General features: G+C 43.0%; 1 protein-coding gene across 3 annotated transcripts in view; it reads right to left on the minus strand.

Moving 5' to 3' along the window:
* Positions 1-4,638: 4,638 nt before the first annotated feature.
* The window catches only part of LOC122939194 (cytochrome c oxidase assembly factor 1 homolog), a 100,790-nt gene continuing 87,771 nt past the window's right edge, over positions 4,639-17,657 (minus strand). For all 3 annotated transcript variants that reach the window (XM_044295219.1, XM_044295220.1, XM_044295221.1), the window contains 4 exons: positions 12,467-12,565; positions 8,233-8,384; positions 5,560-5,636; positions 4,639-5,386 (listed from right to left, as the gene is read on the minus strand). In XM_044295219.1, the coding sequence (XP_044151154.1) occupies positions 5,299-5,386; positions 5,560-5,636; positions 8,233-8,384; positions 12,467-12,560 (411 nt within the window). In that variant the 5' untranslated portion in view covers positions 12,561-12,565 and the 3' untranslated portion in view covers positions 4,639-5,298. The remainder of the gene's footprint in view (positions 5,387-5,559; positions 5,637-8,232; positions 8,385-12,466; positions 12,566-17,657) is intronic.

The following is a 17,657-nucleotide window of genomic DNA, read 5'->3' on the forward strand; positions in this document are numbered from 1 at the left end:
CCCCTAGCAGTAATAGAACCCTAGAGGTTGGTGGCTGTCGAGTGCAGATGCGAAGCATGCAAAGTGAGTGGAGATGCACACCAGTCACCCCACACCCTTTCAAATTTCTGTGGGCATCCCCTGTGTTTATAGACTATGTTCTCCATGGAGACCGCATCATTCACCAGAGAGCCACTGTCTCTTTGAGGGAGGGGAGTCACCCATCCATCGCAGTGCAATCGCCTTCCTAGCAGGGAACAAAGTCTCCTAAGAAAATGTTGTGGTAATGTGTCCAAGACTCGTTGTCCACTACACCCAAGACACACATCTTAGGACATAGCTGCAGAGGGACCAAGGCTTTGAGAACCTCCAGTACTGCTGAATTATCAGGCAGTCCCATATCATATGCCAAAAATCGGCACCCTCTGCTCCACACCTATGACACCTTGAATGATCGATCCTACCCATCCTGTGAAGTCTAATAGGAGTCAGATAACTACAATGTAGAATAAATAGCTGAGTCATTTTATTGTTAATGGAAGGGGAAGCTCTAGTTTGGGCTATCAGAGCTTCCTCCCACTCTTCAGGTGTTAAGGAAGGTATGAGCATCTTCCACCTGCCCTTGACAGCCAACGGGGCCCCCAGCATACGACAGTTGAGCAAGTGCGTATAGAGGGCTGACACAATCCCCCTAGGACCCTGAGATCTCAAAACCCCAATGAGGAGATACTTGGACAAGTTTCTGTTTCCGCCCCGGAATTGGGCCTGCAGAGCATGATGCAGCTGTAGGTACCTGTAGAAGAGAGTGCACAGCCCCAGAAATCTGTCCTGTATCTGTAGAAAACTGACCCCCCTCATATACATACCCCAGCACTTTGATTCCATTTATCTCCTCCACTCTGCCACACCCTCTAATCATGACAAGTGAGGGAACATACAATTGTCCCAAATAGGAACCTCACTAGGTAAATCCTTATATGTGTTCGATTTGGACGCCTGCCATATCTGATGGGCTAGTTTGTGAACTGGAAGGGTGCACTTTTGTAAATGCCCAGATCCCTCCAAAACAGGCCATAAGGTGGACACTTGCAGATATTCATGCAGGTAGGTTTCTGCATTTGACCGAGGAGCCTCAGTGACCCAGGATTTCAAAAATCTCAGCTGACCTGCTATAAAGTACAGAAAAAAAAAAAAAATCAGGAAGGGCAGCACCCCCCTGCAGCTTTGATCTCTGAAGGACCGAGAGGGAGAGCTTTCTTCTGGATTTGCCCCAGATAAAGGCCGCAATCAGAGCAAGAATGCGTTTAAAGAAACCACGAGGGATCGAGGTGCAAGCATGCAACCGCAAGTACAGACCCTTGGGTAGCAAGATCATCTTCACCAGGTTCAGCCTTCCCATGACTGACAGTGGGAGGGACTCCCATGTTTTAACCTTATCCTGAAACAGGGCTTCCAGGGGCTCAATATTCAAGGCGTAGGAGAGCTGCGGTTCTTTGGTGATCATAACACCCAGATACTTAAACCTATCTACCATAGGCAAATTGTGATCACATTCCGGCCAGTCGTGCGCCCACAAGGGCATGATGGCTGACTTGCCCCAGTTTATGTGTAGCCCAGAGTATCTCCCAAAGGACGCTATAACTGCAATCGCTCTCGGGAGGGACACATCCGGATCAGACAAACAGGATCAGATCGTCCGCATACAATCCCACTCTATCCTCTCTGCCCCCCCGCAGACACCCCAGTGTAGATTGGATCCTGTGAGTCTGATTGCTAGGTGTTCTATCGCTATTGCAAACAAAAGAGGCGAGAGATGGCACCCCTGCCTCGTACCCCTAAGTAGAGAGATCCTATCAGAGCACGAGCCATTAAGCTGGATATATGCCGAGGGCTTGCTATAAAGGATGTCAATCCATCTAATAAAATTAGGGCCGAAGCATCTCAACACTGCAGTTAAAAAGGGCCACTCTAGAGAGTCGAAGGCTTTAGCTGTATCTAGAGAGGCTAGGGCCCACCTCGCTTCCCCAGCAACTCCCACTTGCGCAATAACCTGCGCTCTTCTAATGTTATCCGAGGTGGATCTCCCTGGCATAAAGCCAGACTGATCAGAGTGGATCACAGACGTTATCACCTTGTTCAGTCTATTAGCCAGAATCCTGGTCAGGATTTTATAGTCCAAATTCAAAAGAGATATTGGACGATAAGATCCACAGTCCAACGGATCCCTGCCGGGTTTCAAAATCACAACAATGGAGGCATCACATACATAGAGTCCGGCAACGATACGCAGGAGTGTGCGGCTCTATAAAGCTTCAGCAGCTGCGGACCCAGGCTGTCCCTATATCTACAGTACACTTCCACCGGGATGCCATCTGGACCCGGGGCCTTTCCAGATGGCAGATCCATAATAGCCCTCTCCACCTCCTCTAGATGATATCCTCTTCCATAATACCCCTGTCCAGATCATTCAGTCTAGTATAGGACACCTCACCGAGATACGATTCTAGCTCCTGCTCCGAATAGCTAGCCGCCGACCTATACAGATCAGCATAGAAGGTGTGTAGACATTTCAATATATCCCCAACCGTCTCTACTATGCTTCCATCAACCTCCCGCAAGCGAAGTACTGGCGGAGCCATAGTATTGGCCCTCACTACAGGTCCTTCTAAAAAAATTAGCATATTGTGATAAAGTTCATTATTTTCTGTAATGTACTGATAAACATTAGACTTTCATATATTTTAGATTCATTACACACCAACTGAAGTAGTTCAAGCCTTTTATTGTTTTAATATTGATGATTTTGGCATACAGCTCATGAAAACCCCAAATTCCTATCTAAAAAAATTAGCATATCATGAAAAGGTTCTCTAAACGAGCTATTAACCTAATCATCTGAATCAACTAATTAACTCTAAACACCTGCAAAAGATTCCTGAGGCTTTTAAAAACTCCCAGCCTGGTTCATTACTCAAAACCGCAATCATGGGTAAGACTGCCGACCTGACTGCTGTCCAGAAGGCCATCATTGACACCCTCAAACAAGAGGGTAAGACACAGAAAGAAATTTCTGAACGAATAGGCTGTTCCCAGAGTGCTGTATCAAGGCACCTCAGTGGGAAGTCTGTGGGAAGGAAAAAGTGTGGCAGAAAACAATGCACAACGAGAAGAGGTGACCGGACCCTGAGGAAGATTGTGGAGAAGGACCGATTCCAGACCTTGGGGGACCTGCGGAAGCAGTGGACTGAGTCTGAAGTAGAAACATCCAGAGCCACCATGTACAGGCGTGTGCAGGAAATGGGCTACAGGTGCCGCATTCCCCAGGTCAAGCCACTTTTGAACCAGAAACAGCGGCAGAAGCGCCTGACCTGGGCTACAGAGAAGCAGCACTGGACTGTTGCATGTCATTTGGAAATCAAGGTGCCAGAGTCTGGAGGAAGAACGGGGAGAGGGAAATGCCAAAATGCCTGAAGTCCAGTGTCAAGTACCCACAGTCAGTGATGGTCTGGGGTGCCATGTCAGCTGCTGGTGTTGGTCCACTGTGTTTTATCAAGGGCAGGGTCAATGCAGCTAGCTATCAGGAGATTTTGGAGCCCTTCATGCTTCCATCTGCTGAAAAGCTTTATGGAGATGAAGATTTCATTTTTCAGCACGACCTGGCACCTGCTCACAGTGCCAAAACCACTGGTAAATGGTTTACTGACCATGGTATTACTGTGCTCAATTGGCCTGCCAACTCTCCTGACCTGAACCCCATAGAGAATCTGTGGGATATTGGGAAGAGAAAGTTGAGAGACGCAAGACCCAACACTCTGGATGAGCTTAAGGCCGCTATCGAAGCATCCTGGGCCTCCATAACACCTCAGCAGTGCCACAGGCTGATTGCCTCCATTCCACGCCGCATTGAAGCAGTGATTTCTGCAAAAGGATTCCCGACCAAGTATTGAGTGCATAACTGAACATAATTATTTGAAGGTTGACTTTTTTTGTATTAAAAACACTTTCCTTTTATTGGTCGGATGAAATATGCTAATTTTTTTAGATAGGAAATTTGGGTTTTCATGAGCTGTATGCCAAAATCATCAATATTAAAACAATAAAAGGCTTGAACTACTTCAGTTGGTGTGTAATGAATCTAAAATATATGAAAGTCTAATGTTTATCAGTACATTACAGAAAATAATGAACTTTATCACAATATGCTAATTTTTTTAGAAGGACCTGTATGTGAGAAAGTAACTGCGAGGGAGCACTGCCTAGCTAGATATTCAGTTTTACCCTGGAAGGTCAGTTTTAGGGCTCATTCAGTATACTGTGGTGAGGGGGCAAATTGTCTGTAAACCTTAGTTCCCATAAAGAACTGTGTAAACTTTTTTTCTTCTTTCTGGAATTTTCCAACAATCAAGAGATGCACTAAAAGTGGGAGCCCAACTCTTTGGATTTTAAGCTACTAAGTAGACAGTGTGCAGTTGAAGAGGCTGTAGTGCCTGCACGTGTGCCATGTCCCATTCAGACAACTAATTGTTCAGAGTGCTGAAAGTTAGACCCCAATCAATCTAATATTGACTATTTTAATTATTCCAAACACAGAAAAGCCCAAGCTCTAAATTACATGGATGTAAAGATACAAGAGGTATATGTAAAGCCTGAGTCAGGATGTCCAGAACAGACAACAGATCTTTATTCAAACAAAACAAAGACATAATTATTGGTTTGTTGGATGGCATGGCACCAGAATTAAACCTGAGAATAGAAAGGAAACTACAAAGTGATAAATAATTATTGGTTTGTTGGGTGACACGGCAGCAGGCCGACATAATCTAGAATTAAACCACCTGAGCATAGAATAGAGATGAGACACCACATCAAGACTGGGATGTTGTTTACCTGTGTGTTTCTTTTTGGAAAAAAAATAAAAATTCTTGAATAGTCACCCTTTATATTTCAAATACAAATGGGGATATGAAAATATAAATGCTTGTCATGCAAGGCTTGAATTGTTTGGCCTAACTGGACAATTCTATAAGACTATTCTGGACACTGGAGAACCCCACCTAAATGCAGATGGGGCCAACCTTAAGAATGGAACCCATGACAGGAACATTGTAGTAGGAGCAACACAAACCATTAGGTCAGGTCTAGAAGAACTGTCCTTGTCTGTAGAGACCAATTTCACATATTGCTCTTAAATTATGAAAGCTGTACAGTGGTTGGTTGCAGCATTTTTCTGCAGATTCACCTTCAAACAACTTTGTGTAAGAAGAGATCTAAAACATAGTTGATGTTTGGCATTTTCATGTGCACAATTAAGATACATGACTACTTGTCATCCCCCTCATTATCGGCGTGGTAAATTGAGACACTTTCACCGTTATTCAGTTTTAAAATGACATCTCGGAGATTCCACCTAAGGGGCAAAAAAAAAAAAAAGGCTTCATTAGACCCAGGATTATTTTGTTGGTTACAATAATTTTCAACTGTTTCAGAGCATTTTACTCACTAACTACCAGGATTAAAACTAGATGACAAGAAAAAAAAGTCCATCACAATTAGTACACGGTCTTTGTTGTCCGTACACACCTTCGGTTGAATTGGTCTTTGACAGCTGAGCTATAGAGATACCCGCCCATTGTGGTTCCTGACACTGGTATCTTGATCTGGAAGCACATGAAACACAGTAGTACAAAACAAATGACAAACACGTTATAAAAATTCCCTTCACATGACATCAGCTAATAATACCATACTTGCCTTTATGGAAGTTAGTAGAGATTCATATGTACATGTGCTTAAAGTTAGTTATATTAGAAATCCAAAGTGATGCCCCAGTGATGTCTTAAAATGAAACTCCAATTTTAACATTTTACATATAAAAGCTTTACCAGTCTTATTCTGTCTTAGATCTACTTAGTGGTTTCTTCTCCAGTCATGTCAAAAGTGAAATTCAGAATTCGGTTTCCCGTTACCAGTGCAATGTGTGGAGAGGAGCTAAGATAACGGCTACAAAGTAGGGCCCTTTTACACAGGCTGATGATTGGGAACTAAAAATGCTTGTTCCTGATTATTGCCTTCACTAAACATGCTGCCAGTTACCCGACAAATGAGCAAACTGTCGTTTGAAGGGTGATGGCATCTTTCATGTGGCACCATAAGTCACATAACCCTATCTAAGGAGATATACTGCTGATAGTCCATCCTCCATTCAGTTTGGATGCTATCATAGTAACGATCATTAGTCCCACATTCAGTAAAAATGACCCTTAGGCCTCATGCACACAACCGTTTTTTTTTTGCGGTCCGCAAAAACGGGTTCCGTAGTTCCGTGATCCGTGTCCGTTTTTCCTTCCGTGGGTCTTCCTTGATTTTTGGAGGCTCCACGGACATGAAGGAAAAAGTCGTTTTGGTGTCCGCCTGGCCGTGCGGAGCGAAACGGATCTGTCCTGACTTACAATGCAAGTCAATGGGGACGGATCCATTTGACGTTGACACAATATGGTGCAATTGCAAACGGATCCGTCCCCCATTGACTTTCAATGTAAAGTCAGGAGTCCCTATTATACCATCGGATCAGAGTTTTCTCCAATCCGATGGTATATTTTAACTTGAAGCATCCCCATCACCATGGGAACGCCTCTATGTTAGAATATACCATCGGATTTGAGTTATACCGTGAAAACTCATATCCGACAGTATATTCTAACACAGAGGCGTTCCCATAGTGATGGGGACGCTTCAAGTTAGAATATACTACGAACTGTGTACATGACTGCCCCCTGCTGCCTGGCAGCCCCCGATCTCTTACAGGGGGCTATGAATACTCACAATTAACCCCTCAGGTGCCGCACCAGTTTGAATATCATTGGTGGCCAGTGTGCGGCCCCCCTCCCCCCTCTATTGTATTATCATTGGTGGCCAGTGTGCGCCAGCCCCCCCTCTATTGTATCATCATTGGTGGCCAGTGTGTCCCCCCCCCCTCCCTCCCTCTATTGTATTAATATCATTGGTGGCCAGTGTGCGGCCTCCCCCCCCCATCATTGGTGGCAGCGGAGAGTTCCGATCGCAGTCCCAGTTTGATCGCTGGGGCTCCAATCGGTAACCATGGCAACCAGGACGCTACTGCAGTCCTGGTTGCCATGGTTACTTAGCAATATTAGAAGCATTATACTTACCTGCGAGCTGCGCTGTCTGTGACCGGCTGGGGGCTCCTCCTACTGGTAAGTGACAGGTCTGTGCGGCGCATTGCTTAATGATCTGTCACTTACTCTCCGCTGCCACCAATGATCGGGGGGGGAGGGGGGAGAGGGGAGGCCGCACACTGGCCATCAATGATATTAATACAAGGGAGGGAGGGGGGGCTGCACACTGGCCACCAATGATAATACAATAGAGGGGGGGGGGGGCCGCACTGGCCACCAATGATATTAATACAATAGAGGGAGGGAGGGGGGGGGGGCGCACACTGGCCACCAATGATATTAATACAATAGAGTGAGGGGGGGGGCCACACCACCAATGAAATTAAAACTGGGGAGGGAGGGGGTGCGGCTCACAGCCCCCTGTGAGAGATCGGGGGCTGCCAGGCAGCAGGGGGCAGTCATGTACACAGTTCGTAGTATATTCTAACTTGAAGCGTCCCCATCACCATAGGAACGCCTCTGTGTTAGAATATACTGTCGGATCTGAGTTTTTACGAAGTGAAAACTCAGCTCTGAAAAAGCTTTTATGCAGACGGATCTTCGGATCCGTCTGTATGAAAGTAGCCTACGGACACGGATCACGGATGCCAATCTTGTGTGCATCCGTGTTTTTTCATGGACCCATTGACTTGAATGGGTCCGTGAACCGTTGTCCGTAAAAAAATAGGACAGGTCATATTTTTTTGACGGACAGGATACACGGATCACGGAGGCGGATGACAAACGGTGCATTTTCCGACTTTCAATGGGTCAGCAGAAAATCACGGAAAACGGAACAACGGCCTCGGGTGCACACAACGGTCGTGTGCATGAGGCCTTAATCGACTTGTGTACGGTACTTGCTTGGGTCTGAAACTACCCTGTGTAAAAGAACCCTAAGATCAAGGGTGTTATGCTGACAATACATATTAAATATATATGTTTAAACCATCTCCAACATAAAAATATTAATGCTCTATGTGGCATGCATCTTGTTTCAGTGGAAAATACAGCATCATCCATAGGGCTAATATAGATTGGTGGCACATTGTCATAATCTAATTTATATGACATTTACCTGGGCTGTTGTCTTGTCAATGTGGTTGTATTTGTCTGTCAGTCGGAGATTGTGGACCTTAAGTGGTGGTGCTCCTAACATCTCTAGAACATTAGACTGAGATTCAAGTTTTTCCAGTGCACTCAAGTAATAATCTTTCTGGGCAAATGACTCTAAAATTTCAAGAAAGATAAGTTGCATCAGTTAGAAAGCCATTATTATTTATAAATTACCTGGCAGACTGTCCTCCATTGTCTGCCACCGGAAGAAACAGAGCTGGATCTCAACCTGTACAATCCTGTTGTTTTAAATGAGTTGCACCACAGATCTGGGGATTGCGTATTTTCACTCTTTCAAACTTACACGCCTGTTCATTCAACTCAAGCAGGCATATTTATGGTGGAGTTAGAAAAAATATTTCTGTACCCAGTCCCTAACCACTACATGAATATACATTGTGATCTAGTGTGTCTGAAGAGAACCCATAACCAGATACTGTATATCCCTGTACCACTTTCTGGAGAGGACCTGTACTGTGGGCTGAGGAATTTCCTGGAGAATACTGCTGGGGAGACCAGAGATTGTAAGATAAAGTCTCCAGACACATTACTTTAACCGCTACCCAACCACCTAGCGCAGGATTGCGTCCTGCGGGCAGCTGGGTTATTCCTCTTTGACGCGCCGGCGCTTCATCACGCGAGACTTCCTAGGAGCGCGCGTTCACAGGATCCGAAGGTAAACTAGTTGATCTACAGCCTGCCAGCAGCGATCATTCGCTGGCAGGCTGTAGATGCGATTTTTTTTTAACCCTTGAAAGGTATATCAGACGCTGTTTTGTTAACAGCGTCTGATATACCTGTTACCTGGTCCTCTGGTGGTCCCTTTCGCTTGGATCGACCACCAGAGGACACAGGCAGCTCTGTAATAAGTAGCACCAAACACCACTACACCCCCCCAACACTTATTAACCCCTTATTAACCCCTGATCACCCCCCTGTCATTGATCACCCCCCTGTAAGGCTCCATTCAGACGTCCGTATGTGTTTTGCGGATCCGCAAAACACCGGCAATGTGCTTTCTGCATTTTGCGGATCCGCACATTGCCAGAACTATATAGAAAATGCCTTTTCTTGTCCGCAATTGTCTTTTAGAGAGATGTTTATCTCACCCAGCATGGGTATATGTAAAAATACACCCCAAAACACATTGCCCTACTTCTTCTGAGTACGGTGATACCACATGTGTGACACTATTTTGCAGCCTAGATGCGCAAAGGGGCCCAAATTCTAAAAGAGCACCTTTAGGATTTCACAGGGCATTTTTTACGCATTTGGATTCCAAACTACTTCTCACGCTTTAGGTCCCCTTAAATGCCAGGGCAGTATAAATGCTCCACAAGTGACCCCATTTTGGAAAGAAGACACCCCAAGGTATTCCGTGAGGGGTACGGTGAGTTCATGTAAAATTTTATTTTTTGTCACAAGTTAGTGGAATATCAGACTTTGTAAGTAGAAAAAAATAAATAAAAATTCTATGAACTCACTATGCCCATCAGCGAATACCTTAGGGTGTCTACTTTCCGAAATGGGGTCATTTGTGGGGTGTTTCTACTGTCTGGGCATTGTAGAACCTCAGGAAACATGACAGGTGCTCAGAAAGTCAAAGTGCGTAAATTCACATTTTTGCACCATAGTTTGTAAACACTATAACTTTTACCCAAACCAATAAATATACACTTATTGCATTTTTATTTTAATCAGACATGTAGAAAAATAAATTTAGAGAAAAATGTATATAAAAATGTAGTTTTAATTGAAAAATTTTACAACAGAAAGTGAAAAAAGTTTTTTTGCAAATATTTCGGTCAATTTTGATTAATATTAAAAAAAGTTAAAATGTCAGCAGCAATGAAATACCACCAAATGAAAGCTCTATTAGTGAGAAGAAAAGGAGGTACAATTCATTTGGGTGGTAAGTTGTATGACCGAGCAATAAACAGTGAAAGTAGTGTAGTGCAGAATTGTAAAACATGGTCTGGTCATTAAGGGGGTTTAAGCTAGGGGAGCTGAGGTGGTTAATATCATTTACTGTTGAGAAAGAAAAAGAAGCAGAGCGTGGTGACATAGGATGATAGCCATGGGGAAAGGAATGATACAAGTGTGATATGAGGCTCACCTGATGTTGTGACAAGCCACAACAACTAGACATGCATAAAGATTAGGGTACATTCACACGACCATGTGTAATCCTTTCCGTTTTGCGGTCCGCAAATAACGGAACCGCGTGTCCGCATTTTGCGGACAAATGACTTCCATTTGTGTTCCGTATGTCTTCCGTTTTTTACGGTCCGCAAAAAATGGAAGGAAAAAAAAAAGATAGAGAAAAAAATATATTATTAAGGCCTTCAAAAATACAGAAACGGATCCGCAAAAAACGGATGACATACGGAAACCATTCTGTATGTCATCCGCAATTTGTGGATCCATGGACTTAAATGGGGCTGCGGACCGATCTGTGCGGACAATAGTAGGACAAGCTTCATATTTTTGTGGACTAGAAATGCGGAAACACAACACGGATGCAGACAACATACTGAATGTTGTCCTTACATTTTATTCACCCATAGAAATGAATGGATCCGCATCTATTCCGCAAAATGCGGATCGGATGCGGATAAAATAATACAGTCGTGTGAATGTACCCTCTTCTGTAGACTTGCTGCTGGATTTTGAGGACCAAAAGGGTAACCGGCTTTGTAAAATACAGTGAAGGAGTAAAAAGGTCCTCAGTAGAGATGAGCGGATTTCAGGTTATGAAATTCGTTCACGCTTTGTGTGGTGGTAAAAGCAGATTGGCGTTATGGATTCCGTTACCATAATGCAATTCTATGACGGAACTAAAAAACTAAATGCCTTTTATTGAAGAACATACAGTAAAAGAGTCCAATAACGTGTTTCGGGAAATCACCCCTTCTTCAGATAAGGACATTTATTGACTGTATATTATTTGTCAGACATATATACTGACAGCGTTGTCAGTACTCCGTAGCGTCCCTGTTACCATACCAATGCAGCCTTCCCCGTATATACCACCGTCCATCTCTGGCCACTTTCTTTTCATTCTGCAATTTCACCTTTGTTATTTTCATGAGCTTATCGGACTGTTTTACTGTATGATCTTCCATAAAAGCCTTCAACCGTAGAAAGCACTGGTCTCACTAAACTCCTTCGTTTAAGAGGGCGAAAGGCACTGACAGATACCCTTTAATAATTCACAGGAAATTAGGGTTAGCTCAGCTGAATGTAATAATACTTTTCACTTACTTTTGGTTCATTCTGGAAAAAAATACTTTTAATCCATATGCAAATGAGCAATTAAGTGCACCAAAGGCGGGCCCATGTCAGTCTGTGCAGCCCTGCTTCCTGTGCCGGCCGCTCCCTCGCCTTCTTCATTGACAAGGACAGATTTCTGCACAGTGATCTTGCCTGACTCTGTCAATATAGGAAAGAGGAAGCAGGAGGTTCAAGGGTGCACAGCGTGGCTTGGACCCACCCTCGGTGCACTTAACTGCTCATTTGCATATGGATTAACAGTACTTTTTCTCCAGATGGAAACAATGGGTCACTAACTGAACAGTATCATTACCTTCAGCCAAGCTAGCACTACAAAGCACTGTGTCTAGTTTTACAGTGAATTTCCTGGTGACACATTCCCTTTCAGTGGCTTACCCATCTCAGAATTCACACTGGCATGAGTGACTGTACTGCCGGAGGACCAAAGGGGGCAGGGTTGGGTAGAGAGCCGGAGCACTTCCATGGCTCAAGACCACCCACTGGGCACTTGCAAACTCATCTGTATATCACATCAAAGTTAATTTTCTCCGTGATTGGCTCTTTGTCCAGGGACACAAAGGTAAGCTTGTAAAATTGTTCTAGTCCACCACCGATTTGTGTATTGGATAACTGTGTAAACACAGTACTCGTCCAGACGGTGTTATGTGATTACTGACAACCATGCAATAGTGGGAGTACTGGACTATAAGCCGTCGCTTAGCCTCACAACAATCGGTACATAAACATGTCTGCTATATTTTATCATGTATCAAGTAGCAGACAGCACAGCGCCTTCCCGAAAGGAAATACACATTTAAACTTTGAATTGCTCAACGTGTCTTCATAGAAGCAGACAATGTAAAAATCTGGGCTATGTGAGAAAGGAAGAGAACCAAATAATATAAGCTGCACATTCCACTTACTCTGAATCAAATAATACATCATGGCACATCCTCCTCCTGACACTACACCCAAATATATGGCCAACTGCTGAAGGCTCCTCAAAGGCACTGGCATCTTTTCTGTAGAAACAAACACAGAGGTTCAGTCTTCTTTTGTTACCCATTCTCAAAAGTGTCTTGGGCGTAAATGCTGTCCGCCTCACATTTTTGTTTTGTCCTTTTTGTATTTTTACAGTCACCTTGCTGGCCCAGAGAAATGACATAGTGAAGGACCATAGTATTCAACATTCAATACTAAACACAAAGACACCTGTGTGCAGGTAGAACGGTGTTTGTTTAGTCCTCTGTCTTTTATTCTATATTTATGGCTACACAGACTTTTTACATAGTTTCCATCATAAGATGTCAGACAATAAAAAAAATGTGCAAGCACCTACTACATTGGATGGGTTGCCAACACTTTATCTGCCATGTCAAAATCGTATGTTTACTAAAACACATTCTTGTCTCATCTCCTTTTATTTTATTTTTTTATAATTTGAGTTCAGTCATACAATTATGGATGTATAATACAGCTATGTATAATGAACACCCGTTTTACTGGCACTGCGCCACTGACATCCACGAACCAAGTCAGATCATCTTTGTAGGATTTTCTCTGAAGCATAAGTTGGTTTCCAGAATCTTTAAGCCACTTGATGGGATTAGCAAAATCTACGCTAATTTACACGTCTTCAAAAGTAATTGCACTAAAAGATAAAGCGTTGACCTTTCTAGAACTCTTTAGCTTTGTAGTCTCAGTCCAGAGCAGATACAAGACGTGAGGGATAATCTTGGACAGTAAGGAATGTAAACAAGAGGAAACCATTCAGACGGGAAGACGAAATTCCACTTTTTTTTTAAATTTAATTGCATTTTGTTCTATTTTACTTTACTTCCAACCTTGGTTAGGTATCTATTGCAACTTGTGATCTCCTTGCCTGAAATTAATATGAAGATGGCCATAACATTAGTTGGCATTCTATGAAATCTTCTCTTTAACAGGCCCCTTTGAAGACATAACATATTTCTTTGCTTGCCCAAGGTAAGTAAATATGCAAGCATATGGACGAACATGTAAAGACTTGCTATACGCAGAGAGGTGGACCCAAACATCAAACTAGGCCCTAAATTATGGTACTGGACTTTGTAACCCAGGACAGAAGGGCCTGGAGTTTCTTTGCCCTCCATGACTCTTGGGCCAATTCCACAACCCTCTGTTTGCAAATAATGAAGTTTCTCTGGAAAAAGAGGTCCTGCAAATGTTCTTAACACAATGCTGGCCAATGGGATGGGGCCAAGCAAGACTGGATCACATAGTGGTCGCATTGTCTATGTCTATGATGCATAGAATGTGGCATACAATTTAAATGCAGTATAAATATGTTTTATTATAAAGCCAACCAATAGTTGGCTTTATAATAAAGTAGTTGTCACTGCCATTTGGGTAGATACTCTGGCATTTACAAGATATGACAAGTGGGAGAGAAAAATCATCTGAATGTGTAGATCTTTAAAGGAATAATACTCCAAATCAAATGAAATGCAATTAAATGGATTACAATTAGCATGACGCAGAATACCAGTACAGATGCACTACATATGTTGTGTAGAATTCCCCTCCATTATGTTTGAAATTGACATCTCACAGATGGAGTGTCATTTTTTTGTCTAAGATTAGAGCGAAGCATTTTTTTTTATCTCTGCACAAGAACTGACTTTCTTTTCTTCTCTGTAGACATCAATAGAAACACTATTATAAAACCAATAAAAGAGAATTGAAAAGAAAAGTATAAAGTTGGTGGTGTACAAAGTCCATAACTAATACCGAATTACCACCATCTTTATACTTAATGGGAATGTGTCATCAGAAAATGACCTATTGTTTAAAATAAAAAATAAATAAAAAATCCTGCAGTTTTCACACTGGCCACCAAGCCTAATAACTGGCACCACTTCTTGGTCTGATCTTTCTCTTCTTTATCATCTCTCGGGGGAGAGTTGGGAGCTCTCCATACACATTATATTGTCAGCCAGTCCCACCAAAACCAGCAGCTGATGTTACACTAATGTGTACGGGGCCTCCATGTATTCCCACTTCCCACTGCTGAAGTCATTGTTGGCTCTAACATTTGACTACTACAGATATGGACATGGCCTTGCAACACAGTGGAAAGCCAACATAACACAAAAAGTTCAGAAAACAAGAATAAACCTGGATCACACCTCCTCATGCTATGCTTTGATCTAATTACTACTTAGCATAATTAACATTGCTTTTCAGAACCATAAAGCAGCCCTGGAAGAGATCTTAGAAGTTCAAATAGACGGAAGAATCAGGAGTCTATCTGACAGATCTCTCTTGTTTTCATTGCTACTGACAGGTTTCCACCCCTTCGCAGATGCTGCTCATTATCAGTCAGGTAGCTCTTTATATGTTCCGCCTCTCACTCGTTTCCCTGCGGCTGATAGTTCTTCTATGGAGTGCTCTGCTTGTGTGGTGGTTCTCCTGTTCCAGTTGCTTCTCAAGCTAAGTCCTTTTCCCTTTTTCTGTTTTGTCTGTTCTGACTATGCCTCAGGGAGACACTAGCTCCTTCAGTTTGGAAGGAGCCGTTTGCCTCTTTCCCTGTTCCCTAAGCTGAGGGTTTGGCGCAGTGTTTCAGGTTCCTGTGCATGTGCATTTCTACCTTTCAGATTTGCACATGTTGTTAGCAGCTTAGGGGAAAAAAAAATAAAATAAAAAATCAGGGATTGCTAGGAGGTGTCCTCTCTGTTCCCTAGGTTTGGGGCCTAGTATGCTGTTGTTTTGTTGTTGTCTTTCCTTCCACATACCACCCGTGACATAAATAGTATACAGGCCCCTATTTTGCATGCTTACATGAGGCATTAGTACACATTTTGATCAAAAAGCATAAACCCACTCACCACCACAAGGTTGCCTCCTCGAGTGGGAACCTACTATACCTTTGGTGCACACAGCACCACACCGGCATACGGCAGTACTCAGCAGCCAAACAGCACCCCTGCTGCTTGGCAATGCCACCCTGGCATTGGGCCCCACCAGCACAGAATCACAGCAACAATGGCCGCCAAGCAGCACTGCACCATGTGAACAGTTGTCAAAGCTCACCTTATCATATGCTCTCAGGAACTCCAACTGAGAGCTGGTAGGAATTTGTTAACATAAAAAGTTAACAGTAGAATTTTTTACAGGATATGAAAACATTTGCCTATGGGTTTATCGGCTGTGCACAGCTTTTGCACCATGTGGAGTACAAACCCCATATACTTGGTAAGGACCCCTACTCTGCCTACTGGAAAAGCCAAGCAGAGCCAATAAATCGTGAAGGTGCAAACTGCCCTGAGAAGTACTTCTACACCTTTGTGGTTTCAGCAAAGGTTTCGGTTCCCATAATACATTATCAAGACAATCCAATGCCTACTATGTTATTAAGCATTGAGGATGATCAGAAGACAACATTTACAACTGGCGGTATAAATGTTCTAGAAAGGCATGTAGACAACCTGGAAACAAATGTCAAAACCCCAAATAATCTAACTGTAAAAAACTACTTTCTTAGAAGAATATGGAAATTATCTTACTCTACATGAAATTGTTATTAAACTGTGCTATCATCGCATGGTTCAAGTAAAGCATCAGGAGATTGATTATTTTTTTTAAATCCACCCTGCTTGTACAAAATTCTTTCTAGTTCAGTCTCCGTTTCCTTTATTCTTCATTACATATTTAGAACAGTGACGCAGAGAAACCACCAGATTTGTACTGTGATAAAGTAAACAGATAGCTCCTCAACTATGCATGCTACTGTACACGGAGGTAGAAATGAAGAACAAACAGATAACAGCCGAGGACCCGCCCAAGGCTTCAATCATTTATTTGGGGGGGGGGGGGGGGGGGGAAACAACAAAAGCCAGGGAATAAATTAAAATGGTCATTTACTTCCCCCTCAGGAGCTTTTTCGATATCAGATTAGTGGGCAAAATAACCTAACATCAGTCATGTTCCTTGTTTGGGGTGGAATCACTCATTTATAACAGATCTCAACAGTTATTGAGCTTGACGTATAAAAATATTCTAAAATTACCATACTGAGAATTAATTATAACATGCAGCCCACAATTTCCAGTGCTGGGCCAGGTGACCACCTGGCCACACATATCTAAGTGACACACACCAATCTACAGTAATGGAAGGTACTTTGCATCTACAGTGCTTTGACACAGTATTCAATGAGATGTTCAACGAGATCTTGACTACTGGACAGAGGTGAACAATTCCAGAGGTGACAGTGACAGAGTCAACAAGTGCTTCCCTATTTGATACTGATTTATGCCACCGGTTACCCCGCCTGGTTTCTGTTCATTGTGCTGGATGATACAACCATAGACTTGGCTTCTTTCCTCCTTGTTTGTTTCCTTAAAGCCATAGTGGATTCTTCTATGGTATGTTTCTTTCCATACACTTCCCTATACTGAAACCACAGAACTTCCAATGTAATTACTGGATAAGACATACATTCAGAAGGCTCTTACAGATCACTACAAGAAACTATCACTAATCATGTTTAAGTAACCGGAGAAAGTCAGCAGAAGAGGGTGGGGTGTACACCACTGTACAAGTTTATCAACATAGAAGTGCCTTCTCTGTGTCTGCATTTACCCAGTGGGTAACAAGGTTACAAATACATGGCAATGCACAGTCATTAGGGTGGAGTCTGTGGTTACATGAACCACTAATTACAAGAAACCAGGGGAATTTCATTCTTGCTATCCCAAAGATTCACATTGTTAAAGGCTGGAAGCCATTTCTTATAATAAAGTATAATTAGAGCACTAAACTAACGTAAAATAACCACCACTGCATAAACACTGAAAATCAGCACATTAAAGGGCATCTGTCAGCAGTTTTGTACCTATGAAATTGTCTGGCTTGTTGCATGTGCTCTTGGTAGCTGAAGGCATCTGTGTTGGTCCCATGTTCATATGTACCTGCATTGCGGAGATGTAAATGAGTCTCTAAGAGCAATGTGGGCGTCGTCATTGCTCCTAGAAGCTCCACTTCCTCAGCAATTGCTGCACCCTCTGCACTTTGACAGTGAAAACATCATAATGCCTGGCCCTGTCAATCAAAGTGCAGAGGGTGCATCAGTTA

Source organism: Bufo gargarizans, chromosome 5, assembly GCF_014858855.1.
Source record: "Bufo gargarizans isolate SCDJY-AF-19 chromosome 5, ASM1485885v1, whole genome shotgun sequence".
Classification (NCBI taxonomy): domain Eukaryota; kingdom Metazoa; phylum Chordata; class Amphibia; order Anura; family Bufonidae; genus Bufo; species Bufo gargarizans.